The 26,526-nt window shown below is 32.2% G+C and overlaps 2 protein-coding genes across 2 annotated transcripts; both read left to right on the top strand.

Annotated features, from left to right (window-relative positions):
• The first annotated feature begins 496 nt into the window (after positions 1-496).
• On the top strand, positions 497-13,007 carry LOC137000204 (uncharacterized). The gene is made up of 26 exons (XM_067356158.1): positions 497-728; positions 1,059-1,178; positions 1,250-1,367; positions 1,556-1,817; positions 3,152-3,268; positions 3,521-3,611; positions 3,693-3,838; positions 3,966-4,131; positions 5,105-5,317; positions 5,595-5,714; positions 5,920-6,037; positions 6,229-6,487; positions 6,640-6,753; positions 6,979-7,069; positions 7,147-7,289; positions 7,377-7,509; positions 9,273-9,402; positions 9,570-9,832; positions 10,148-10,267; positions 10,337-10,454; positions 10,536-10,797; positions 10,859-10,981; positions 11,178-11,268; positions 11,430-11,572; positions 11,663-11,795; positions 11,868-13,007. Exons 1-26 carry the CDS (start codon positions 510-512, stop codon positions 11,916-11,918), a joined length of 3,864 nt encoding a protein of 1,287 aa, XP_067212259.1. The 5' UTR covers positions 497-509; the 3' UTR covers positions 11,919-13,007.
• A 3,045-nt stretch (positions 13,008-16,052) lies between these two features.
• LOC137000119 (uncharacterized) lies at positions 16,053-19,637 on the top strand. Its single transcript, XM_067355927.1, has 8 exons — positions 16,053-17,242; positions 17,604-17,723; positions 17,863-17,980; positions 18,066-18,330; positions 18,415-18,531; positions 18,819-18,909; positions 18,990-19,132; positions 19,205-19,637. The coding sequence occupies exons 1-8, from the start codon at positions 17,102-17,104 to the stop codon at positions 19,482-19,484; spliced, it is 1,275 nt and encodes a 424-aa protein (XP_067212028.1). The 5' UTR covers positions 16,053-17,101; the 3' UTR covers positions 19,485-19,637.
• The last annotated feature ends 6,889 nt before the right edge of the window (positions 19,638-26,526 follow it).

The following is a 26,526-nucleotide window of genomic DNA, read 5'->3' as shown; positions in this document are numbered from 1 at the left end:
TATTATTAAATAATATTTTTATGTGTAATTACTTACTTTTTGCTTATTCCTATCTTATCACTTCTAAAAAGTTTAAAAATATAAAGTACCTATGTAGTGTAGTAAAGTGGTGTATCTGTCGCGTGGATCAAATGTTATAATGTATTTCTCTTGACTTGGAAAAAAATGTATTCTACCGAGACATAAAATGTCTTGTTCTCTACTGTATGTTTTTAGAAGAAAAAAAACATTGAGGACAATTGATGTACACTATACTAACTAAAAATTATATAATCTAGTGATCATTATCTATTTGCATATTAAAGCAAGTATAACCTTTTTTTTTAAATTTATCTTATTTTTTTCTCTTTTATTTCAAATTATTTTAGATTACATTATTTTCACACGCTTACTGTAAGCGCGTTTTGCTGTATCCAAATCATAAATATAGCTTTTATTGCTCATACATTAAATTGTCGCAAAGGTAGAAAAGTTGAGAATAAAAAGATATATAAAATAATTATGTGAACATGACAGAGGATAAGGGAGAAAAAATTTCTATAGACTACTATAAGTGTTCAGTGACGCTCCGACTGTCGCCTAAGATGGAGTACCCTGAAGAACAGTACTATAAACTTAACCACATTCTTTTATCATTGATTGGGTTCTGGCCATATGAGAATTTCTACATTAGGCAAATCAAAGTCGCATTTTCATTATTGATATACATAACGTTTATAGGTGCTCAGGTACTTGTGTTATTTTTATTTGCATTTATTTTCGTTATATAACAGTTCTATACTGATCATAACATATAAATATCACATTTTTGTAAGCACATAATGATTTTATTTTAACATGCTACTTAATAAAATATAGACTTTCATATTTTTATATGTTTTATATGTTTCATTTGTTTGTTTTGTTCAAAGAATTACTAATATAATTATTTTCTTTAGTGAAAATAACATTTATAGGTATCCGAAATATTTAATTTGGTACATAATTAAAAGAAACATTAATAGGCATTTTCTATAAATAAGATTATTTTTGCGCATGAATAAGTGTTACTTTCACAGTTGATGAAATTATATACTTCGGAATACAATCCCAATCTTCTTCTGAAGGTATTGTGCTTGGTGTTATTGATTATGATATGGGCTACCAAATACGTCGCATTTTATGCTATTGTGAAAAATGTAAGTTCAACAATAATATAACATATTATAAAATTAATTGTATGATAATATTTGTCATATATATTAATAAGCTAAGAGAATTCCGGAAACATGTTCGGAATAATTGGAGCATTTTGACGGACGATCAAGAGATAGATATAATGCACAAATATGCTAGTCTCGGAAGACTGTTTACGGTGATCATAGCACGTAAGTGGCGAATATATTCTTAATTACTCACTTTCTATCAATTTTAAACTGTTTAGAATGACACAGTGATTAAGTTTTATTAAATTATTAAATTCACTGTATTTAACATAACAAATAATTTTGACATTTTCTCTTATGATGTGTGTATGATTATTCTCTAATTAAATAATAAAATTAAAAAATTTTAGTGTGTGTTTATGTTGGATGTATCATCTTTATATTAATGCAATATATGCCAAGCTTACTTGATATCATATTGCCATTAAATGAGTCTCGTCCGCGTTCACTTTTGCTTATAGCGGAATATTTTATCGATGAGCAAAAATATTTTCATATTGTAGCAATACATGTAAATATAGGAATACTCGTTTCAGTCACTACTGGAGTAGCTACTGAATCGTTTTCATTAACAAACGCAGTACATGCTTTTGGATTGTTTGAAATTGCTAGGTAACTAATAAGTAAAATAATTTCTGTTACTAAATAATTTTTTTCATTGCTTTTAATTACTTTCATCTGTTATATTAAATTGTATTAAGGAAATATGATTAATATTAATTTATAGAACATTTTATTTGTAAAATTTATTGACTTAATTTTCTCGTATTTCATCTGTACTTATTATTTGAATGTTTAGAGCACGTGATTAATATTTAATCAAATAATATAGTTTATAATAAAATCAATATTTATTACTAGGTGCGCAATTAAGTTTCCGGGTTTTTTTTTATCAATGCAAAATGGAAAATTTCAAGAGAAATACAAAAAACGGTTTATTCAAAGTATCGTCCCTCGCTAGCTACACATTTTTGCCATCTCTCTGGCAATACATGAATACCGCGACGATAAAACGACGCGTCTTTGCATCGAAACCATTTATCCAATCAGTTTTGCACTTCTTCGAAATTGGCCAAGTGTAGCCCAGCTAAGCCATGTGCCATCGACCGGAACAAGTGATAATTGGAAGGGGCCAGGTCTGGTGAATACAGCGGGTGCGGTAGCAGATCCCATTTCAGCGTTTTGATGGTGTCCTGGACGATGGAAGTGCGATGGCACGGAACGTTGTCGTGCTGCAATATCACTCGTTCGTGTCTCGTGTCCCATTCTGGCCGTTTTTCGAGCAATGCATGGTTCAAATTTATCAGTTGTTGTTGTCTTGTGTTTGCGTATCATTTTCATCCAATAACGCTTGCAGATCGGCGTCCTCAAATGTTTTTGGTCTTCCGGAGCGCTCCTTGTCCTCAGTGTCGAAATCGCCATTTCTAAAGCGTTTAAACCAATCTTCACAAGTAGTTTTCGATTGTGCATGTTCGCCGTAGGCTTTCTCAAGCAAACGGCGTGCTTCAGCTGCATTTTCTTTCAAGTTGAAGCAGAAAAGCAAAGCTTCCCGCAAATGCTGTTTATTTGGCACAAAACTCGACATCTTTATTGTTAGAAAAAATATTTTTGCGTTGCAATATGTGTTGGTATTATGACTGGTTATTGTTGACAGATGTCCAAGTTAATAAAAAAACACAACTTTAGACATGTATATCGACTACATGTATCGTTAGCGCCATTCATGTGTGAAACCCGGAAACTTAGTTGCGCACCTAGTATATACGCATGATCTTATTTATTAATACTTTAACTGCCATCCGTATTTGAGTGATGCGTATGTTTCCGCATGGTCCAATTTGAAAAGTACACTCCCCGCAGAATTAGCTTGGCGGAGAAAGTATTAAATTCAATTTATTGTATATATCACATATCTGATATCTTTTGTGACATACAGAATTTTATAGTTATCGTATGGAACGTATGTTAAATGACAATAATCTACAAATATGTGTGGAAAAAAAATGTATCATACTTCAACACAAAATAGTTGCTGCAGTGAACATGCATAGAAGAGCGATGGAGTCAGTATGCTACAAATTTCAAAATTATCTTTTGCACGTTTTCTATTAATGCTGGCAAGATTCAGAAATAATTATCGCAATTTTTGCAATTTTTTTGTTTGAATACAATTTTACTTGCATATGTTAAAAAATTATTTGAAATTATAAGTGATAATAATCACAAGAGAGAGAGAGAGAGAGAATTTTAAAATTGTGTTTTTCAATTGCGTGATATATTATTCTGAATAAATAAAAAAAATTTTTTTTTACTAGATTTTCAGAATTATTAGTAGCAAGTTTTGGGGTATCGTACCTAATTGTGTTTACAATAGCTTTATGTTCGGCAAGCGTTAATCTTTATCACGTGAGTAGAGCATCACATAGTAGGCGTCCTTATCATTAACTTTATAAGCTATTTGCAATTAAGGGTTGATTTTTCTTATAGCTATTTTGGATGATAACAATGAAACAAGAAATTTTAGAAACTCTTAAATTTGCTGTTTTTACATTCTTCCATTTTTTGTTCATAATTGCGGGCAATTTTGCTGGGCAACAATTTATAAATTGCGGCAGCCATATACACCAAGCATTGTAGGTAGTACAACTATTAATATGCTTTGAAGAAATTTGTATTTAAATTTTTGCAATTTTAAAATACATATAATTTGTTTATAAAAGTTATTTGGAGATTAATTAATTCTCTCTTATAATCATACAGATGCAGCACGCAATGGTATGATGCCCCATTGAAAATACAAAAATTGATATTTTTCTTGCTACAAAAAAATACGAAAACTTACAGAGTTGATGCTGGTGGTCTTTTCAGTCCGTCCTTGGAAGGTTTAGCCGCGGTAAGAAATCACGGCATTAACGAAAATATATTCTGACCCTATTGATTAACTGCATAAAGAATAACTTTTTATTTTAGGCCATGAGTTTATTGCTTTCTTTTTTCATGGTTTTATGCTCCGTACAATGAGAACAACAATTGTGAAAGATATTCATCACAGTTACAATTTTTTACGATACGCATAATATTACATGAAATTCACAAAATCGTATTAATTTTGACAACGTATTTTTAATAAATAACTTAATTTAAAACTTTGATGAAACAATCTCTTTTTTAATTTTCTTATTTTTAATTGATCATTTTTATCATTTATTATTACGTTAATTATTAAGTGTTATATTTTTTCCTAGTATATAAAACATTAATTTAATTATAATAATTCCCTTTTTCACGTTATTAAAACAGAAATGTATAAAAATTTGGAGTGCTACTTTTTTTTAAATAGACATATGTACGTATAAATTAACTCATTTAATAATTTGTGTGCTATAGGACAAGCAAACTGAAACTGAACATGCACACGAACAACATATTACCTTGAAAAATTCTGTTAAAATCGTGTTTCATAATCATAATATCTACGCTTCCGACACTTAGTCTTCTTTCTATTCAACTTGCAATCGAATGGAGCATTATCTGTGCTCGTTATCCGGAAGGTGACTCGAGCAGAACTGAGGGACGATCGTTAGCGCAAGAGGACGAAAGCGCTTGCGTCAACTTCTGGAGAAAGAATTTTTTTTTATATTATTATCTTATTTGCACACTTTGCGGGACGATATTTGCTTTACCGTTCATATTTTCGCAATTACGAGGGCACATCTGGGAAGCAAAGTGCATCGATCGGCTTATTATCGACTCTTTTCCCTCGCTAGATAAACTTTTCTATTGCTATTTGCCATCTGTTACTTCCGTAATTTCACATAATAGTTGAAGAAAAGTGCAAAAAATTCTAAATCGAAAAGCGAAAGTTTTTCATAAAATATAAGGAAAAGTAAAATTATGAGGTTTCTTGGCATTCTGTCGCGCACTCTTGCTTTTACCTTCGTGAGAATAAGATGGACCAAATATTCCGTTTCTTGAACTTCGCTAACAAATACTCCATCAAGATAATTCGAAACATGTTAACTTTAATCGGTTTATGGCCGAATAAATCAAAGTTTAGATATATTAAGAGAATATTTTGCACTCTACTGTTGGCATTTTCCATATGTGCGCAGGTATATATCTCTGTTTTTATTCTCTTTTAATTTTAGTTTTAGAAACAGCGTAATGATAAAAAATGAATAAAATTTATTTAAGTTTATGCATTTATTAATGCAAATAAACAATTTTTTTATTGACTATATTTTTAACAAAATAAATATATGATTGTATTGACTGAGGACTCAAACTTTTTTTTTCTTTGATTTTAGAATATAGATTTTAGAATATAGAATATAGAGAAAATATATATAATATATATATGAAAGTTTTATTAATAAAAATTTTTTTTAGTGGAAAAGGATTATAATAGACACATCTAACATGGAGTCCCTTCTTGAAGTTCTATCATTCGCTATACCTTGTTTAGTATTCTCTCTGAAATATGCTACATTTTGCATAAAAGCTAAAGATGTAAGTCATATTTGTTTCAGACATTATAAATACTGCACATTGTTTTAAAGTTTATACATTTAATATTTTATTCAAATTTTGCAATAGCAACATCTAAGCATATCTGAACTAAATAACTGTATTTAAACATTTCCTATTTTGTTTAATAAATAAAAAAATATTAAAATAAAGTAGTATATGCAATTATTATTATTGATAACGATAGCTAACGAAACTATTAGAACAAATAAAATATAATTTGGATACAATCAAATGTGAAGCGGAATTAAAAATTTTACATCGATCTGCCATAATGGGGACTGCATTAATAATTTTTGCCGCAGGTATAAAATTCTTTTTAATACATTGTAAAATAATTACTTTTATGCGCCATAAAATGTGAATATGAAAATTTATATTTAATGTCAATATAAACACATATGTATCTTTACTTTTATAATTTCGCGCTACTTGATCTCTTGTATTTTTTCCGATATTAATACATCTTTATATTCAATTTGATACATTTTTACAGGGATGTACTTAAACGCAATTATGTTTTTAATAATACAAATTTTACCGAAACTTCTTGATATATTTGCGCCCTTGAACGAATCGCGTCCGTGCAACCTTTTAGGTGTAGCTACATATTTATTCGATCAAGAAAAGTACTTCGTTCCGATATACATACATATGACAGTGGCGCTCTTCTTGGAAACGACTATTATATGGGCTACAGAGTCATTGTCCGCAATATACGCGGTTCATATTGTCGGGCTATTCCAGATTACAAGGTAATGTTCAAAGCAGAGGAATTAAGTTCAAATGCTTGAAAATGTCAAAGTCTGTCTGACTTTTTATTAATTTTATATTGCAGCACATTTTTACGAAGATATCTCTCATTGCACTGAACATAATTACTAATATGTGTACTTCCTTCTTCTAGCTTTCGTATACAGCATATATTCGACTGCGAATTATATATTTCTGTCTCGGAAAGGAATAAGAAATATTATACGAATATAATCAACGTGATATTTATGCATAATAAAGCTTATGAGTACGTACTATACGCGCGCGCATGTTATGTTAAATATCATTTTTCTAATTTCTTAATGTCACAAGAAGATCGGAATAAAAAATAACAAACTGCAGTTTAAATATTAATATCTGAGATAATCTAAATAATAGACATAATAAAGATAATCTAAATAAATAATAGGTATATACTCTATGATTAACATTGAATTTATAAAAATTCCGTTAATATTGGAATGTTATTAAGGTATTTTGAGATGTTCAACTCTTCCTTCGAAATATCTTTTTTCCTCTTACTTATACTGGGTGTGCTTTCTCTAAGTATCAACCTGTTTCGTGTAAGTTATTGTGTGCTATCTATATCGTACACAAAATCAAAAATTGATGATAAAAATTGTTTGCTTGCACGCTCTAGTTGAATCAAGCAATGCTTAAAAAAGACGTAGAAGAATTAATTATGGTTGGAATATTTGTCATCGTTCATTTTTTTTATATGTTTCTGAATAACGCTATAGCACAGTATACAACAAATATAAGTGACCAAGTATTTTACACAACGTAAGTACTATTTTTAAATCTGACAGAGAGAGATTTGAAATAAAACTGCCTAAAATAAATGATATGAAATATTACTATTATTCATAGATGTCAGTTACCTTGGCATTCAGTCCCTGTGCATTTACAAAAATTACTCTATTTCATAATGCAAAGAAGCATGAAGTCTAGTAAATTTACTTTATGCGGTATGTTCGAAGGGTCACTCGAATGCTTTGCTTCGGTAAGCAATATACCAAAAGTTTGTATAAATTATTGTAAAATAATATTAGGTGTAAGTTAAATATAACAATATTACAATATATTTGATTAATTTTAAACTACAGTCTTAGTGATGTTTACGTAATAAGTTGTAATCCAAGTAAACAATTTCAACAATTAAATACAATAAATTTGATTTGATGGTGTAATGAGAGATACTCGAAAATTTAGTTTGCTATCGATTGCGATATTCCGTCTTGGTTTAACAAATTCATGAAACTAATTCTAATAAAACAATCTATATTCTAGATTTTCAGCACCTCGTTGTCTTATTTCATGCTTTTTTCGTCAGTAAGTCTTTAATACTCTTGTGGACGTTGCACATAATATCGTGGACGACAATTTTCAAACCGACAACTACTCTTCTAATCTGATCATCAAAATACGAGAAGACATGAAAGATTTATGCTGTTGAAACGATGGAATTAATGTCTTAGGATTCACTGTAGTATGATTATACTAAATATATTGCTCACGATATAATATTAATTTGTACACCATTCACTGTTCAATTGTAGCATTTGATTCTTTCAATAGATAAATGTAAAGATAGACGTAAATGCCAGAAGAATTTTAACGGTTTTCAATAAATTACATTATTTAATACATATTAGAAATGATTTAAAAGATTAGCGTTTGTGATGATTGAAAGCACTGAACCATCAAACAACTATCTGCTTCTTAATTAAGGAATATAATCAACTTGAAATAATTTACACATTAAGAATATTATATAAAATATTTTTTTTCACATTTAAAAAAACACGTGTATATGTAATGTCGATCTGAAATAGCTGTATATAATCTGTATATCTGTATATCATTATCACAATGTGCAAATAATTTCTACCCATTTGCAGACAAAAACATGATATACGAATCTATTCACATTTGCATACATATATATCAAAAGAATATACAAAATATTAAAAATAGAATACAGAAAATAAAATTTTAAAAATAAAATAGAACAAGAAATTTTTTACATTACGCAGCAGTTTCATATCCGCGGTAAATGATCCGACATCTATATTCTTTTTTCGTCTCACCAGGTGGATGCAGTTTCCACGTTCCCATTTATTCCATCCACTAACATCGTTAAAAACGTCCTACTACGAAAAATATGAAAAGAAAGCACCTGGATGTTTTAGAACAAGAGAACAAAAGGGAGGGAAATTGCGCGCGAACTGTATCACTTTTCCAAATAGGACGTACAAAGAAAGATGTATTTTAATGAAACTTGTTGATTGCATTGATATTAGAATAAGAATTAATAGCTAATGAAATGTTAACAGTCAAGCAGTATTCTTGGAAGAAGGCAAATATTATTTTATAATATCGTCCTGATATCTTTTTCCGCAATATGTATAAAATCTATGAGTTCTGCAAAACGAAATGTTATGCAATAACCAGATAGAATATTACGAAGTATTTTTGAAAAATGTGTTAATATCTTGACAGTTTAATTTTAACAGCCGAAATTAATTTAGTAGAAAGCGCTGTGAAACACAAATCTGTAGTGAATTTTAATTGCAATTACATTAGTGCAGCGCAATTACTGTATTGCGTCAACAGTACAGTGGCTTATTAATTCACAGTTGTGAGACATAAGCTGGTTTCGAAATATTCACCAAACATTCATCACTATATAATAAGTATTATCCGACACTCTGATAATGCACGCATCACATTTGTATAATTATAATAGCATAGTAACTTTTCTAGTTAAATTCGCACGATGTTATATCAGCGCGCCTCAAGGAACGTACTGTAACGCTTCACGTCTCGAATAGAAATGAGAAGACATCGAAAATGTGTGAAGGCGACTTTGCAATTGCGCTTGCGTCGATCGAACGTAAGAGGGTAATGCCAAATATAAAACATATGCGAGGCTGAAAAAGAAATAATCGGCTATACACATCTAATAACATTCTATTCTTGTTGCAAATATTTAAATATGGTCGCTATTCAAGTGTAAGCTATAAGTTGCACCAATTATCCACACAATTTCGTAATTTCAAGCGATATTTTCAAATATCAGAAGTTTTATCGGAATTATAATGGACGATAAAACAAGCGTAGATAGAAAGGAGCTCTTTAAAAAAATTTTAATACAAACGCATTGTGATATTTGCATCAAGATGGCCTGCGTAGTGAATAGGTATTACGCAATTAATCGGATTCTATTATCATGTGTCGGTCTGTGGCCGTATCAAAAATCTAGTTTCAGATATGTTCTCGTAACATTTATAACGGTAATACTTTATTCCAGCGTAACATTTCAGGTATGGCAATTCCATTTAAATTTTATATCTATCATAAGCAATCTTTTTTTTCAAACTATTGTTATTTGATGAAAAAATTAAATAAAGTTCGCTAAAAAATTGGATGCATAATTAATCTTAATAAACAGGTGTTGTTTCTCGTTTGTCATAAAGTTATAATAGTAAAGCGTTTTGATAAGTTTCATTGGAGAAATTTTTCGTATTTATGCGTATTTTTAATATCTGCAAAGCCACTGCAAAATTATTCCAACTAGGAGACTTGGCATTAACGTTAACATGCAAGGCTTAATAACTAAAGAAAAATATAACTTTCAGCTCACGACCTTTATCACAACAGATTACGATGTGGACCTTCTTCTGAAAGTTCTCGCGTTCAGTATTCCATGGATGAGCTACGCGTTAAAATATAATGTTCTTTGCAAAAATATAAAAAAAGTAAGCACGTTTGATATCAACCTATTTCGAATAATTTTGGGAAAAAATAATGAATATCAGTATTAATAGATGAGAGATCTTATGGAGCGAGTACGCTGCGACTGGAATGAATTAAACAACACGCAGGAAATTGAAATAATAAAAAAGTACTCAGCTATCGGAAGATTCATTACATTGATTTCGACATGTAAGCGCCTCGAATAATTGTTCCGCACGCTGAATTCTATAATGATTCAGACTAAGTTCAAACTTACTTTAACCATTGCAGCTTTTATCTATTTATCTATATTCAGCTTCATATTTGTGTACCTTTTGTCAAATTTTCTTCTAAATAACGTAACGGCTGTAAACGAATCTCATTCACGACTGCCGGTCAGCCTCGAGTATTTTGTAGATGAGCAAAAATATTTTCTCCCGCTTTTGTTACACATATTCCTTTGCGTTTTATGTGGACTGTCTACCATGATAGCTACCGAAACTATTTACATGTCGTACACGCAACACGCATGCGGATTATTCCAAATAGTCAGGTAAACTGTGTTCAACTTTAAACCAATTTTAATGAAGTTTGCAAGCTGTGTTATATTTTAGCTATCGCATAGAACAAGCGTTGCACGAGGGTGTAACGCGAGTTGCAGTATCCACTACTGAAAGAAACTCGATCGTACATCAAGGGTTAATCAATGCGATCAATATACACAGGAAAGCAATCGAGTTCGTAACTATTAATTTGTTTGAAAAAATTTCTTTTGCATTGCACATTATGATTTCTTATCAAGTCATTAATCTTCCGATAACTCGAAAGTATTTTATAAAGTATAAAATTCCACATGTGAAATCACATGAATACGTCAATACGCGCAATTGCCAACATTCATATATGTTTATTTTACGCATATTGTTATCCAAGGTTTATCGAAATGTCGAAAGCGAATTTTACATTGGCGTATTTCTTGGTGTTGCCGATGGGCGTACTGACGCAAAGCATTAATCTTTACCGCGTAAGTAATTATTGATTTGTTGTACGATATTAATGAGCTGGGTAATTAATGTATCTTGGATTAGACGTTGCGAGCGCAACACCTGCGTACACGATCGTATTCGTAGATGCAAGGTCTGCATTCCACGCGAAAACAAACTGATCGTCTGTATATGATCGCAGCTTTCTCGACTGATAATGACTGAGGATTACCACGAGATTATTTCTACGTTTCTGCTTGTCCTCGGTCATGTTTGGTACATGTTCTTTTGCAACTATCTAGGGCAGGAAGTGATCGATCATAGCAGCGATATCTTTCAGAGAATGTGAGTAACATGTACATTAGAGAGGAATAAATTTGTTGGGCGGCAATATCGAAATTCAATTACGAGTTTCCGATGTAATATATGCTATAGATACAACGTACAGTGGTACATGGCTCCGTTGAAAGTGCAGAAATTATTATTACTTATGATGCAAAGGAGCATGCGACACTGCACGATCGTCATTGGTGGCTTGTTCATTCCATCGTTAGAAGGATTCGCTACGGTAAAAATCTCGGTATCTAACAATAATCTTTTATGAATATAGATTATCTTAAGTATAAAATTTTTGTTTTAGCTTTCCAGCATGTCACTTTCATACTTTATGGTAATTTATTCTCTCCGTTGAACATGCTCGTAAAAAGAATTTATCATTAGTTGAGCACATAGGACTTCACGATGCTAGTAATTTTGATATACTTGTTGCAATTGTAATGTAATAATACAAAACCAACATAAAACTAAAGCAGATTGTTCAAAAAAAAACTGTGTCAATTAATGTTTCTTATATACAAAGATAAATTTTTTTTTTTTGGCAGCAGATGACTTTTGATGAAATTCGTTAATTGCGCCGGTATTATAATAAAAAATTGGTTTTTTGTTATTCGATATAATATAACGTTAACGACCAATATTTAAAAAAAGCAATGTTTAAAAAAAAGTTAAACATTGCTAAAGTATCATTCCGACATTTTTCTCCGAAGATAGTAAAATTAATAAATTTTGCAAAATGGAGCATTATTATGTAGAAATAATACTATTATAATAATATTTTTTCTTCATGTTTGCAAAAACTAATTTAATAATAATATTAACAAACACAAATTTCTTACGACACAATAAATTTTAAGTACTATTGTTACACCATAAAAAAATCATTGTAGTACCCGAACATAGCAACCACATCACGTGTTAAAGATAATCACGTAACAACTTTTCTAATTATTTTCGTACGACACAGTAAGCAAAAGTTAGCAATATGTTGGTAGATTAATCGCAAATTTGATCAAATTTTCATCAAGTTTACCGTCAATTTACCAACATTGCTAATATTTGACTTACTGGGGATATTATAATATATCAACACTATTCAATACACACAATGTAAAGAAGATACTGCAACATTTCGAATAGGAATGACGAGTCGTCGAAGATATGTGAAAGCGACTTTGCGATTGAGTTTACGTCAATCGAACATAAGAGGGTAACATAACGTGACAAAAAAGTAATCGATTACACCGGTGCAAGTAATTTTTCTCACCCAATGATTGGATATAGACGTTAGCAGAATATAAGACAAAATTATAATTTCTTTTTCTGTTGTAATTCGATACCAACATATTATTTCAAATAGAAGTAGAAAAATAAAAATACAATTATAAAACACGATAAAATATGCTATTGTATCCCGTGAAAAAGAAGTTTGGCACAAAAATATTACGATACTTGCACTGAAATGGCAAGACTGCATGACATAATGAAGAGTTACTACACGATTAATCGAATTCTATTACTATGTGTTGGCTTGTGGCCGTATCAAAAATCTACTTCTAGGCATATTTTAATAATACTTGTAACCGTAATGCTAATATCCAGCCTTGTAGTTCAAGTATGACGATTCCCTTACGAGAATTCAAAAACTAATCAATTTTGCAAAATAAAAACGTTATTACATGGAAATATCATTATTATTATTACAATTATTTCTAGAACTTACAAAGCATATTTGTATAATTTGACAGTCTAATTTTAACTTTGAAGACTCATTTAATGAAAACAGTATTAAAAAACGCAGATTTTTTTATGACATAAATTTTAAGCACGGCATTACATCACAACTAATACATCAACGATTTACTAATTTACGGCGGCTTACTAAGTCAACATGATTTCGATGTGATCCAGAATAAATCTTCGTGATATCCAAGTATGGCAGCTACATCACAACGCTTAGATAATTATAATGGCATAACAAATTGTCTCTATTAAGCTGGTACGATATTACTATGTTAGCACTATTACAGTATACACTACGGGAAAGAGTACTGCAACGTGTCGCGTCTGGAATAAGAATGACGAAACGTTGAAAATACGTGAGAGCAATGTCGCAGTTGCGCCTGCGTCTATCGAATATAAAAGGGTAACATCTAATACATGGTGTGACGAAAAAAATAACGGGTTTAATACGCTGAGAAAAAAAATAATTGGCTGCACCAGTACACGTAATAACATCCTTCTCACTCGGCGCTTGAATATAGACCCTAGCAGAACATAAAAATTATAATTTATTATTCTGTTATAATTCTATACGATACCAACATATTATTTCAAATACGTAGAAAGATGTGTTGGCTTGTGGCCGTATCAAAAATCTACTTCTAGGCATATTTTAATAACATTTATAACCGTAATGCTAATATCCAGCTTTGTAGTTTAGGTATGACGATTCCCTTTAATATCTCGTTTCTCTAATTCTTCTTTTTTGCATCATTATTGTTTTGTATAAACATTTAAAAAATGTACATTAAGAATATGCTAATGATGCGCTGAAAAATACACCAAAATGGAAAATAGTATAGTTTGTGTTGAAAAATATCAATTGTATTAAAATTATTTTCATTATTTTATTAAAATTTTGTAATAAATGTACTGATATTTAGTTAAAATTTTTATATATTTTAGTTAAAATTTATATATTTTAAATAATTTCTTTCAAGCAATTGTAGCTGAACAAATTGCCGATACTAAATAAATGAATAATAATTGAGTAATATGCTTATAAACAATAGTTAAAATGGAGGAAAATATTATTTTCAGTTTGCGACTTTTATAACGACAGAATACGATGTGGATATTATGCTGCATATTCTTACATTCCAGTATTCCGTGAATTATCTATTTATTAAAATATAATTTAATATGCTTGAACATACGAAAGTCACAACATTAATACATTAGACATCATATCAATTTCAAATTTTTTTCGAAGAAGTCATAAATAACTGATGAACGTAGATGCAAGATCTTATGAATCGAGATGTAGTGTGACTGGAATGAATTAAATAACGCACAGGAAATAGAAATAATAAAAAAGTATTCAGCTATCGGAAGATTTCTCACTATATTTTGCACACGTAAGCAACATGTAGAATAATTTTCAAGCACGCTAAACTTTTATAATTTGAATTTGGTCTAACTTCAATCTTTATAGTGGTCTTGTATATATCTTTACTTTCCGTCGTTTTGATATTATTCTTAACAAACTTTATTCTGAATGAGGTAACGGCTGTAAACGACTCCCAATCACCGCGGCTTCCGATTCTAACCGAGTATTTTATAAATCAGCAAAAGTATTTTATACCGATTTTAGTGCACGTATTTCTTTTCCTTTTATGTGCAATAAATACAGTGTTAGCCACCGATACACTTCATATGTCATACACGCAACATACGTGTAGTTTATTCGAAATAGCCAGGTAAAGCAAAGTTTAATGCTCTACAATATAAATTAATTCATTTAAACGGAACTTGTAAAATTTTCGTAAATTATGAATTTCAGCTTTCGCATAGAACAAGCATTGCATAAGAATATGGTACAAAATATGGCATCTTCTGGTAAAAAGAAATTAGTAACACGTCAGAAGATAATCAGTGGAATAAAAATATACAAGAAAGCGATTGAGTTCGTAATTCACTAATTTGAATGAAATTTTTGTTCAATATGTTCTTTTTAAAATATGCAATACGATAAATTTACATGAGTAAAAAATATAAAATTTCACGCAAAAAATCGTGCAAATCGTCGCATAATTGTCAACAATATTTATTTACGCATATTTATCCTATATATGTTGTCATTCAAGATTCGCTGCATTGACGGAGTCAAATTTTAAATGGTCATATTTAGTGCTATTGCCGTTGGGAGTGCTATCGCGAAGTATTAATCTCTATCGCGTAAGTAATTATAAATATACACATACCGATGCTAATGAGACGGAATCATTAATGTTATTAATGCAGCATTTGCACTATCGTATCCATAAATGAAAGGTTTACTTATTTCTGGTAAAAAAAGTGATATGCTTTCTTGTGTTGCAGCTTTCTCAATTGGTAATAAACGAGGATTATTATAAGATGATTATTAGTTTTATATTTGTCATTGCTCATTTTGGCTACATGTTCTATTGCAATTATTTGGGACAGCAAGTAATCGATTACAGCGGCAATATCTTTTATAGAATGTGAGTAAGATTTATTTTAGAGAAAAATGTATATATATTAGACGACAGTTTCGAATATATCAGTTACGATAAATCGTATAGATACAACACGCAATGGTATGTAGCTCCGTTAGAAAGTCAAAAGTTATTGCTGTTTCTGATGCAAAGAAGCACGCGACATTGCAAGATCGCCGTTGGTGGCTTGTATATTCCGTCGTTACAAGGATTTGTCACGGTAGAAGCTTGAAACTAAAAAGATTGATCATTTTTTTTATCGAACAATAACGTTAGATTCGCTTTTTAGTATAGAATTTTTGTTTCAGCTTCTAAACACGTCACTTTCATATTTCATGATGATTCTTTCGGTCCGTTAATTCCACCCGTAAAATAAAATTCATGAAATTACGTAAGACTTTATAACAAAACAGGTAGTGCCAATAATAGATTTGCTAGAAATATAAATATAATAATACAAAAGCAAGTCACTTAATAAATATTTATTCCTAACATACACACACACAAAATTTGTATGAAAATGGATGTAGAAATACAATACGTAAAAATATAATCGTATTATCCGTATTATCTCTGAATTTTTAGATTGATTTTCTTTCACAAGATAATATAATCACTATTGCACTATTAGTTAGTACTTGCGATAACTGCAAAATACTAACTTTTTCTTTTTTTATTATGTCATAAAATATGACCGATATTCATGTATAAATTTGGAAAAGAAAACAGACAGCACAATGATAGAAAATGAATGTAAAAACATAATATCTTATTACCCGTATAATTCCTCAATTTGAATTGATCTTCCACGAGATGATATAATTGATATTGCATTATCAATTAGTGTGTTCACGATAACATACTTGTAACATACTTATGTTAGCTTTTCTTTCACTGTTACAAGAAATGACTGACGCGACGGTTCACACGAAAATGAAAACAGAAGAAACGAGTGATAAAAGATGAATTCTAGTGCGCCTGCGTGAAAAAAATGAAGAGAACTATGTATTATCACCATTAGACCTTTACGAATGCCTTACTGCTGCTGAATTTATTATTTATACGCAGTTCGCCGAATCATCGTCACTTTTACTTATTATCTTATTATATATAATGACGACGTTATTTTTTTTGGTAAATTTTCGATAATAATCATGCTATACTTTTCGCGAAGATTATTTTTAATGCCACGTGCAATTTTATGGCATTTTATAAAATAAAAATATTGTACAAAGGGCGCCAGTGAAAACGCAACTCTATACGTAAGCCGTCAAGGGGACAGTATCGTCGTGTAGGCATGGACTTTGCTGGAAGTCGTTATTATAGAATCAATCAAATAGTGTTTACATGCCTTGGTCTATGGCAATGTCATAAACGCACGAAATACATCCAGTGCATACTTCTATCTCCCTTTCTCTTCTCTGGTATTATTTTTCAGGTTTGTCATTTACGATCGGGCGATGTTGATGCAAAGATGCGATTTCTATTTATAATTAGTTGCTTATTGATAACGATTTTATTGCGTTATTTAATTACGTTAATTATTATGTAATTGATAATTCGTTTTATACATCCCAGTTTCTTCTAATTTATCATTTGCCATGAATTTTTTTTACAACAATGATACAAGTTCTTTAGTTTAGTATTTACACCTTATTGTTATTAAATTATGCAACAATGTCAATATTTCGAAACTCAGGAATTACATTAATGTCAAACAGACAAATTTTCATATGTATTGCACAAATGCTTGCGTAAATTTTATCATTGATTAGCGAAAAGTGCGTATTTAATTTCAGCTATCATCGCTTATCACTAATGGATATAGCGTGGATTATCTTTTTCAATTTCTATCGGTTACCAATCTTAATATGTATTGTGTACATACATATTTTCATATATTTTGTAACGGTGATAAAGTAAGTTTACGGATAGTATAAATTCGATTGTTGTAACAACGATCTAATTTACAACGATGAAGCATATTCTAAAATCCGATAGTCTTCCCTCGAGTAGAATTAAGACACACATACGTGGATTATTGGTGTTTTATCGTAGATAATGGAATTTATAAAACAAGTGCGATATGATTGGAATTCCATGAAAGAGGAAGAGGAACTTGAAATTATGCATAAAAATGGCAGCATCGGAAGACGCTTCACATTATTTTGGATGAGTGAGTAATCGAAAAATACATTAAACTGTACAATTACGAAATTAGAGATAACATTGTTTAAAATTTGAATATTGAACTTTTACAGTATTAATGTACATAATGATATTATTATTTACAATGACATTTTTTTCGTCCGAAATTCTCAACATCGTGATGCCATTGAACGAATCGCGTCAATCGCGGCAACTTCCAAGTGAGATGGAATACTTTATCGATCAGGAGAAGTACAGGTGTTTTTTAATAGTATACTTATTCTTAATAAGCGTCGTCTGTACAACTACGTTGGCATCCATAGAAACATTCTACATGATATACATACAACATACATGTGCGATGTTTCAGATCACCAGGTGACAAATTTGTAAGCGATAATAATAAAAGTATGAAAATATTTTCTCGACTTAATATATGATGACATAAATAAATTCTTCCAGTTATCGAATCGAACGTATGGTGAATAAAAACCAAATAAATTTGTTAGTCTCTTCGGGACAATTTAACAATTTTGAAAGCATCGCGGAGGCTGTCGATAGTCATCGAAGAGCCTTTAAGTTAGTATTAAAATTCACAAGATTTTTCCTTCGAGAAGAATTAGTTCTTAAAGTTCTTACAATAACGTGATTTTTTCTGAGATACAAAACTATTTTATAGCCTGAAATCTTTCTACCAATACGAATAAGCTTGACAGATGTTCTTCAATAGAAAACAAATATTTTCAATATATTGCTTTTTTATATATTTTTGTATATTATAATGCAGAATTATAAATATTTCTTTACGAGTTAATAATTATCTTGTGTGCATCTAAATTCGAATTACGATTTGATCACTATTCAAGGCACATTGATATCTATCTATCCATTTTTGGACCTATTTATTGCGTTGCAATTCCTATGGGTGTAACATCATTAAGCGTTAACTTATATCGCGTAAGTTGTCTTTAAAATTAACAATTGAATTATTAACATGCTACAAATGAATGTTAAGAATAAAAATATGAGTTCCGTAGCTTAGCGGGTTTGCTTTGGCACGTAACCTCAGTAATACAACCGCGTCGATTTTATACATTGTCGGTCATTTTTGCTACATGTTTATTGGCAACCACATGGGTCAGAAAGTCATAAATAACAGCAACAATATATTTGAGAAAATGTGAGTACAACTTAGAGAAGATTTTAACTAAATATAATATGAATTGATACGAATTAATCTACGGTGTCACAGATGCAGCTCTCGATGGTACTCGATTCCGCTATATATGCAAAAACAGCTTTTGCTGATGATGCACAGAAGCATGAAGACTTCCACATTATTAGTCGGTGGTATATTCGTGCCATCTTATAAAGGGTTCGCAACGGTAAAATTAGCAATTGCGCATGGAGCGTATCCAAAATTCTTATTTTCGTATTTGCAAGAAATATATGTTCTGTTGCAGCTCACCAATATGTCGTTGTCATATTTTATGGTACTTTATTCTACACGCAAAGTAACTACAGAAGTATAATTACAGAAAAGATACATAGTAATCAAAAAATGTAACAAAATTTGTTCGCGGAAAAGAAAAAAATTACGTTGGATAAATTAACATCTCTCGATCTCTTCAACTACACTACTGTATATATTCATTTATTTAAATAAATTTATATTGAACCAACAACGAGTTGATATCTTCCTACATTAGAAAAATAAATAGCTTCACGTTGAACAAACTTGATTTACTTTGTTCGTTTACATCCAAGAAACACGATTTCTTTCGCAACACTGAATTTTAAGCAAAAGTCGGCTGTTGAAAATACGTGCGAGTGAAGATGCGAAGTGTACGTCCCAATACTCACTAAACAGATTGATCCCATCGCACCAAAAATTATTATCGTTTTAAGATGCATTTCGAACGCACGCAACGTGCAATCGACCGTTGCCTCATATATCTCGTTTTGATCTGCGAAGGTAGAGTTCTATTGTAAATCGTGATTTCAGCTCTAACTAGATATCTGAGCGGGCTCCTTTGACATCACGCTGCCACGGTGCCTCTTATCTAAACTGCAAACGTAATGTCTCTATTCCACGAGCAGCTCCTAACTAGAGGCACTATCGGCAGCGCTTGCCAGCAAGAACGCATGCGACTCGTCGCGCACAAATCTCCTTTGATATGTTGGAACAGAAATTAGTGCGTCCCGCGCACAGACATTTCACAGCTGCCGACTAGTACAGCGTTTAATTCATGTAATCCTGATCGGTCCAAGTATAATTTAATTTTATTTTTATAAACTTTTATGTGAAGATATATTTGTATATACCTAAATATACGTTTTAAGTTATAAAAATTAAATATAAAGATGCTTTGCCAATTGCAATTACTTTATATATATATATATGTAAAGAACACGTAAAAATTAATGCTATTTGAATTCAGTTTGATCGTGATAATATATAAATCGAAACTGCTGTGTAAAGCACCTAAAGTATAACGAATAATATAGTATATAAAAAACTTTGACTATGCTTCTATTTTAAACTTTTCTCATTTTGCCAGTCTTCTAGCTTTAATTAAATTTTTACTTAATTCCATTATACCGTTAATGTTGAATAAATTGAAAAATATTTATTATCCCTCGCTATTCAAGAGCTCATTTTACATACACAACCGATATGATTTGAACGATTTATGGTAAATTATCTCTTATCTTCTATTCATCTTTCTTCTAGGCATGAGGGCATCAGAAGTATGGTTAATTATTACAATTGAAATGACGGAGAACAGCTGAAAAACGTCTTTCTTTCGACTTTCGCGGTTCTACGCTTCAAGAGATGTACGATCTCTCAGTGCATTTCTCCACTGGTCTCGTTAAATACGCTCTCTTCCGCCCCAAAACCTCCGTCTTACCTTCTAAATAACAAATGTGCGGTAGCACTGTGAAGGATAGACTGTCGGATATGGAGCGTGCGTAATGCGTCAGGATTCTCTTACATTAGTTCAGCGTTCGACAGGAGCGTTAAATAACAATATTCGAATCGCTAAATGTCGTAAGATGTCAAAAATTCGAATTTATAAGTTGAAATACTCATTTTGGTCCCTCGCCATATCTCGCGATGTGTTAGAAAAAACGAGACGGAAACAAGATCCCCTCGAAAGAGGTTGAAGTTGTTACTTCGAAAGTCATTCTTCGGTTAATACACCGCTGCAGCTCGCGGCATTATCGCAAGCGCAACATTTTTTCTCCCCCCGTGGCAGTTTCCCAAGATAAGCGAATCCCTTCCCCGAGAAAATTCCTTTGTTACACCCCAAGCCGGCTGGCCTAGAAGGGCGAAGTATCGCACGGGGTTGCGGCAAAAGTGGAGCGTGTATAAAGGCGTGTCGAAACTTGTTACTCGCGCGAGTGTTTCCGTGACTATCTGCCGAGCTGTACAGGCTTGTACAAGTTGCTGTTACAAGTGGTACAAAAGCACGCGAGCGCCACTCGCAATCAAGTTTATAACGTATCTTGCCTAATATAGCCGCGTAACCACAGCCGATGATTACGTCCGAGTTTTGTTTTTCTCTCGGGCAGTTTCTCGGGTGGAAGAAGCTCGTGAAAAACTATGTTTACACTTGAAAAGCGCAGTGACACATGCAGCTGTTGATAGTTTTGATTTCTTCAGCGTAAGATCACTAATAAGAATCGCGAGAAAAGATAATAATGCTGTTGCAATCTAACGTTTAACACTTTGACAGTGACAATTATATATAGAATTAATTTAATTGCGATAGTTGCTTTCAAAAAAAAGATATTCAACTATTTATTAATTAAATTAATATTCTGCGTCATAGAATAACGAACAGATTCCAATCGGTTCAAATACTACATTTAAAAATGCTGACACGATTCAAGTAATCGATTTCAGATACGAGACACGTCATAATAGATCACTATTTAATCGATAGAAAAAAGTTCCATGTTGAACCGTCGGAAAGAGACAAAGTAAACCTATGAAAGCAAGACGAAGGTGATAAATGAGCACGAATTATCGTACTTTGGAAATGTCCGGCCTCTTCTTCGTCCACTGCGCTATCGCGTCCCTGTTATTTTCTGCGATGTAATTTCATCCCGCTAAAGTCGCGCAACTTGAACGAGCGAGTGGTCGCAAGGCCAAACAGTGACCCGTACTTAAGGTCGTGTTACATTTACGAGGCGTTACGTTATCAAACTTATGTAGCTCGTTTCAGTGCGCGCAACACGTAACGGACAGAATGGAGTTGCAGCGAAAACTGCAGTCAGCTCAATTACTGCCGACCTTATTTTCACTCTTCTTCTTAATTGCACGTCTGATATTGTTCGAATCGTTTTACACAAGTTTTGTTTCGAGAAAATATATACCGCTAGTTTTTATTATAAAAAAGTAAAAATATTACTTTATAGTAAATTAATAATTTCCTTAAATTGCGATAAATGTCGTTGTGAAAATTGATCGAAAATATTTTTCTTTTTCTTATCATCAAGTAGAGCAACGCCAAAATAATGGACTAACAAACAAGTTTTACATACATTATCATTTTTGTTATGTTTATAATTTCTCATCAAAAATCACAATTTTTATATCGATTTTTCATGCGCAAGATTGTGGAAATTCGATAAAGTGATATTGCGTTTCGCGGAAGAAAATAAAGTTATAATCATTGGAGAAGCGCGTTACCAGAGGCAGAGTTTGGAAGTTGTACAAAATTTCTAGAATATCTGTAAAATTTCAATTTCGAGTGGTATTTGCAGAACGATCTCGGATTGCATCGACATCTGATTTACTCATGTATCCGATCGTGACTTTATTGTCCGTTTAAGCAACTCTCTTCGAGCAATTGACTTTGCTCCTTACCATGCTTTTCGCTCAAATTGCCCATTGTCCTTCACGAGAACCATACTCGAAAATGAGACTGTAATCGTAATCTCTTTGTTCCCCGAGAATAATATCGGCTGTACAATCTTTTCGCAGAATGTAGTTTACGCGATGATTGGTGAAACGCTGAACATTTTTCTCTGAACAAATCGATACGATATTAGGAAGTTAGCATGTGCGTTGCAATCTTACGATGTACCTAAATGACGTTGTCTTCACGGAATAGGAAGATGAACGAGCAGCGATTTACGAGACCATGATTACATTTCACACCGGAGTGCCCGTTGCCCGCAGCCTATTGGCCATTGTACGCAAAGAGATGCGCAAAGCGATAGGAGATCTCGTACAGGACCGACAATGTGTTTGCGAGGTGGCGAGGACGGAGGGCAGGATTTAGGGAGAGCGAGGGTGCCCGACGCGCTGAGCTAGTGGAAAATAGCGTGACGCCTAGGCAGCCGGCTTCTTGTCTGGCTTTATTTCCACCGACGACTCCACCTCTAGAATCAACGAGATGGGGATCGGATCGGAGAACCGTGAAATAACAGCCCTGCGACGCAAAAGCAGGTTTTTTTTACAAATCTACATCAGGCAACAATTTCTTCTGCTCTAATACAGATAGAATATTTTCTGCAAGATTATACTGAATACGAAGCGCTAGCTATCAGGTAAATACGAAAAACTTATTGTTTTCCGCGCGCTTTTTACAATACAAAGCCCTTTGAAATTACAGATTCTTTTAATCTTAATCCTAAAAGAGAGAGAATCGAGAATTCTTAAATTAAATTTCTTTGTAAGATTTTTATTTCCATTTTCTGAATTTCATATTACGTTGCGTTTTAAAGACGTTGCGAATTTCTTATGTGTGTGCATATTATCGCGCTGTGGCAAAGTGCGCCAGATGAATATTGCACTTCAGAAGTAAATGAGAAAGAAAGAGAGATACGGCGTCCAGCACTAATTGCCAGTGGGACTTTAGGATCATTCGACACGCTATGCTTCGAGCATCTGAATTGAAGCGGTAACAGTGCGAGTAATCAAAGATTCGCGTGTAAAACACCAACAGTGCATCGAACTCGGGCACTACGGCACGCATGTACATGGGAGGAGTGCAGCTGTCCGGATTGCATCGCGTGCACACGCGATTGCGAATATCAATACGCCCACGTGAAATATAACGTTTTCATTAAAACTTACTAACATTATTAGTAGTAACTATGCTACAAGTCGAGCGCGCGCAGGATGTTCCGCAAGCAAGTAAGAGCCACCGTGAGAGAGAATGAAAGAAAAGAGAAAGAGAGGGTAACAGATAAGTAAACAGAAAGAAAGAAAGAGATAAAAAAAGAAGTAAAAAGATAATGGAGAAAATAAAAAAAAAAAGCAAAGAAGAACTGCGATATTCGAGTAACCGTTTAACGACTATCTACGTTGCCATTCATCGTTTTTTACACTTAAACTGGGTAAGCTAAGTTGAGTTAATCTAAGAAATATTGGCAACTTGATTTTTATATCTGCACCTCCGTTTCGTGATTTTTACAAAAGTATTGCAAAATCATCTAATTTCATGTTTCAATATCCCATCGTCAAGAGAGAGAGAGAGAGAGAAAGAGAGAGAGAGAGAGATCCAATAACGCGTTACAAGCACCTGCTTCCTAACGAAGAGCGGCCTTAATAAGAATGTAGCGTCATCAAGTTCTAGGTAAGCGAGTCAATCCGCCACGCCTGACGAACCGGAAAGGATGACAGAGCAGTACAAAATACACGATAGCCAGTAACATCATCTTTGCTCTTTCAAGTTAACGACCTCACAAACCAAAGATCAGCCTGTTTTGATTTATGAGACATAAGTATATTTCTCTTTTTTTTCTCAACGAGTATTTAGATGTTTGGAGATATGGAATAAAAGAAGCTTTAATATCTAAATTAACTTATTCAGTTTTCTTGAAATTTTCGAAATAAAGCCTTTTTTAAATTAATTTTTTAATAATTTTATTCTTACGACGCTAATTATTAAGAGATATTAAAGCAGATTTATACATCATTTATATAAACATTTTTAAGCATTGTACTTATTTTCATCGAAAATAATACTACATTTTGCATGATGAAATATGAAGGCTTAATCCTGTTACTTAAATCTAATATAATAATCAGATTGATAGAAGCTTTAATAAAAACTTCTATCTAAAGTGTAATTTAAAGTTGATAAGAAACATTTAGTTCCGAAGTCGACCTCAATCAACGCGAAAATGTATCGCTTACGAAATTCCCATGATACTTCCTATCGCACCGTGCATCATAAATGTCAATTAGCGGCACAATACCGCGCAAACGTGAGAACAACGCCAATTTACTCGCTTTTATGCGCCACATGTTATTATCTCCGTGGTTCTGCATCAGAGCATTTTTAGACTTTCTTAATTATAGGGCAAATACCGAATATTTAAGAATATACAATTATTATCTCATGGGAAAAATTTTATCGTAATGATGTAATAATACTTCGTAGCAACAGTTTTAAATTCAAAACGTTATATATCGATGATATTATAATTTCGAATACAAGCTTGCGTATATACACACGTGACGAGAGCATCGTTTTCCGACTGAAAGCTCAACTCTCGTCAATGCTCGTCAACTCTCATTCTAATATTTTCATTAATTTCGATCGATTTCCAGTTTGAGCATTGTAACGTCTATGATCTCAAGTACTTGGTATTAATTTTGTGATCGCATATTTGATGTGCGCTAACGGATATTATGCAATCTCGTACAACACCAAGTTCAATTCAAAGCAGAAATGTCGAGTCTTTCGCCTGGCTAATTAGCGAGAAACATAACCAGGAACATAGCGGAAATTATACGGATGTATAACTTTGAGTGACGGTGAGAGCTTTGACTAGAGAACGCACTGGCATCCCGGTTATCCATGTGCCGTCTTTAGCTGGGCTATTCTGACGTTTATACTGCTGCACACGAAATATGTGCATGTGGTCGCCTTTGTCCTGTTATCTAAAATTTTTACATATTGTGCAATGTGTTTGTTTTGGAAACCACATGACTGAATCGACCAATTATATTTCACATTTTGTTGAAAAAAAAAAAAACGTTCCTTTATGCAGAATCTGGAAAATTACATTTTTGAGTGTCCTGTTTAATTTTCATGTGCATACACATTTTTTCAGTATCGCCTATTATTTTTGCCGCACATATATTCAAGTTTTATCAGCTGTGTGTATATCAAAACTTTTACAAAATAACAGGACAAAATTCGCAGTATGATATTTTTTAAAATGTTTTGATGTATATATTGAAATTCTCACATAATTCTCATATGCAAAAACATAGCTGCTTAAAAATTTGCAACAATATTCATAAATAATATAAACACAACAAACAACAATGAAAATTGGACAAATAAATTAGTTTCTAGATTGCTGCTTATCGTCGCTCGTTCGAAAATTTTCAAAAAAAAAGACGGCGACTTATTCTTATTATCAGATGGATAATTGTTCATAAAAATGTCTCGGATAATATGATCATAATCAGTATGCGTTCGCATACAACGCAGTCTCTAGTTATTATCCACGCGGAATTGTATGGTTATTCGCATTGGCACTCACTCGGAAAAACTCTATAAATGCGGTTGTGTACGTAACGACGGTACTGAACGAAGGTCT

Source organism: Linepithema humile, chromosome 5, assembly GCF_040581485.1.
Source record: "Linepithema humile isolate Giens D197 chromosome 5, Lhum_UNIL_v1.0, whole genome shotgun sequence".
In the NCBI taxonomy this organism is placed as follows: Eukaryota; Metazoa; Arthropoda; class Insecta; order Hymenoptera; family Formicidae; genus Linepithema; species Linepithema humile.
The sequence above is the reverse complement of the archived record's forward strand: the minus strand, read 5'-3'. Positions and strand labels throughout refer to the sequence as shown.

Bases quoted from the DNA above. Each gene is read 5' to 3' on its own strand.
- LOC137000204 (XM_067356158.1), top strand. From the start codon at position 510: ATGACAGAGGATAAGGGAGAAAAAATTTCTATAGACTACTATAAGTGT. The intron at 5,715-5,919 runs GTAAGTCATATT...TGATAACGATAG, and splicing joins TTTGCATAAAAGCTAAAGAT to CTAACGAAACTATTAGAACA. The intron at 10,982-11,177 runs GTTCGTAACTAT...TTGTTATCCAAG, and splicing joins ATACACAGGAAAGCAATCGA to GTTTATCGAAATGTCGAAAG.
- LOC137000119 (XM_067355927.1), top strand. From the start codon at position 17,102: ATGGACTTTGCTGGAAGTCGTTATTATAGAATCAATCAAATAGTGTTT. The intron at 17,724-17,862 runs GTAAGTTTACGG...GTTTTATCGTAG, and splicing joins TATTTTGTAACGGTGATAAA to ATAATGGAATTTATAAAACA. The intron at 18,331-18,414 runs GTGACAAATTTG...AAATTCTTCCAG, and splicing joins GCGATGTTTCAGATCACCAG to TTATCGAATCGAACGTATGG.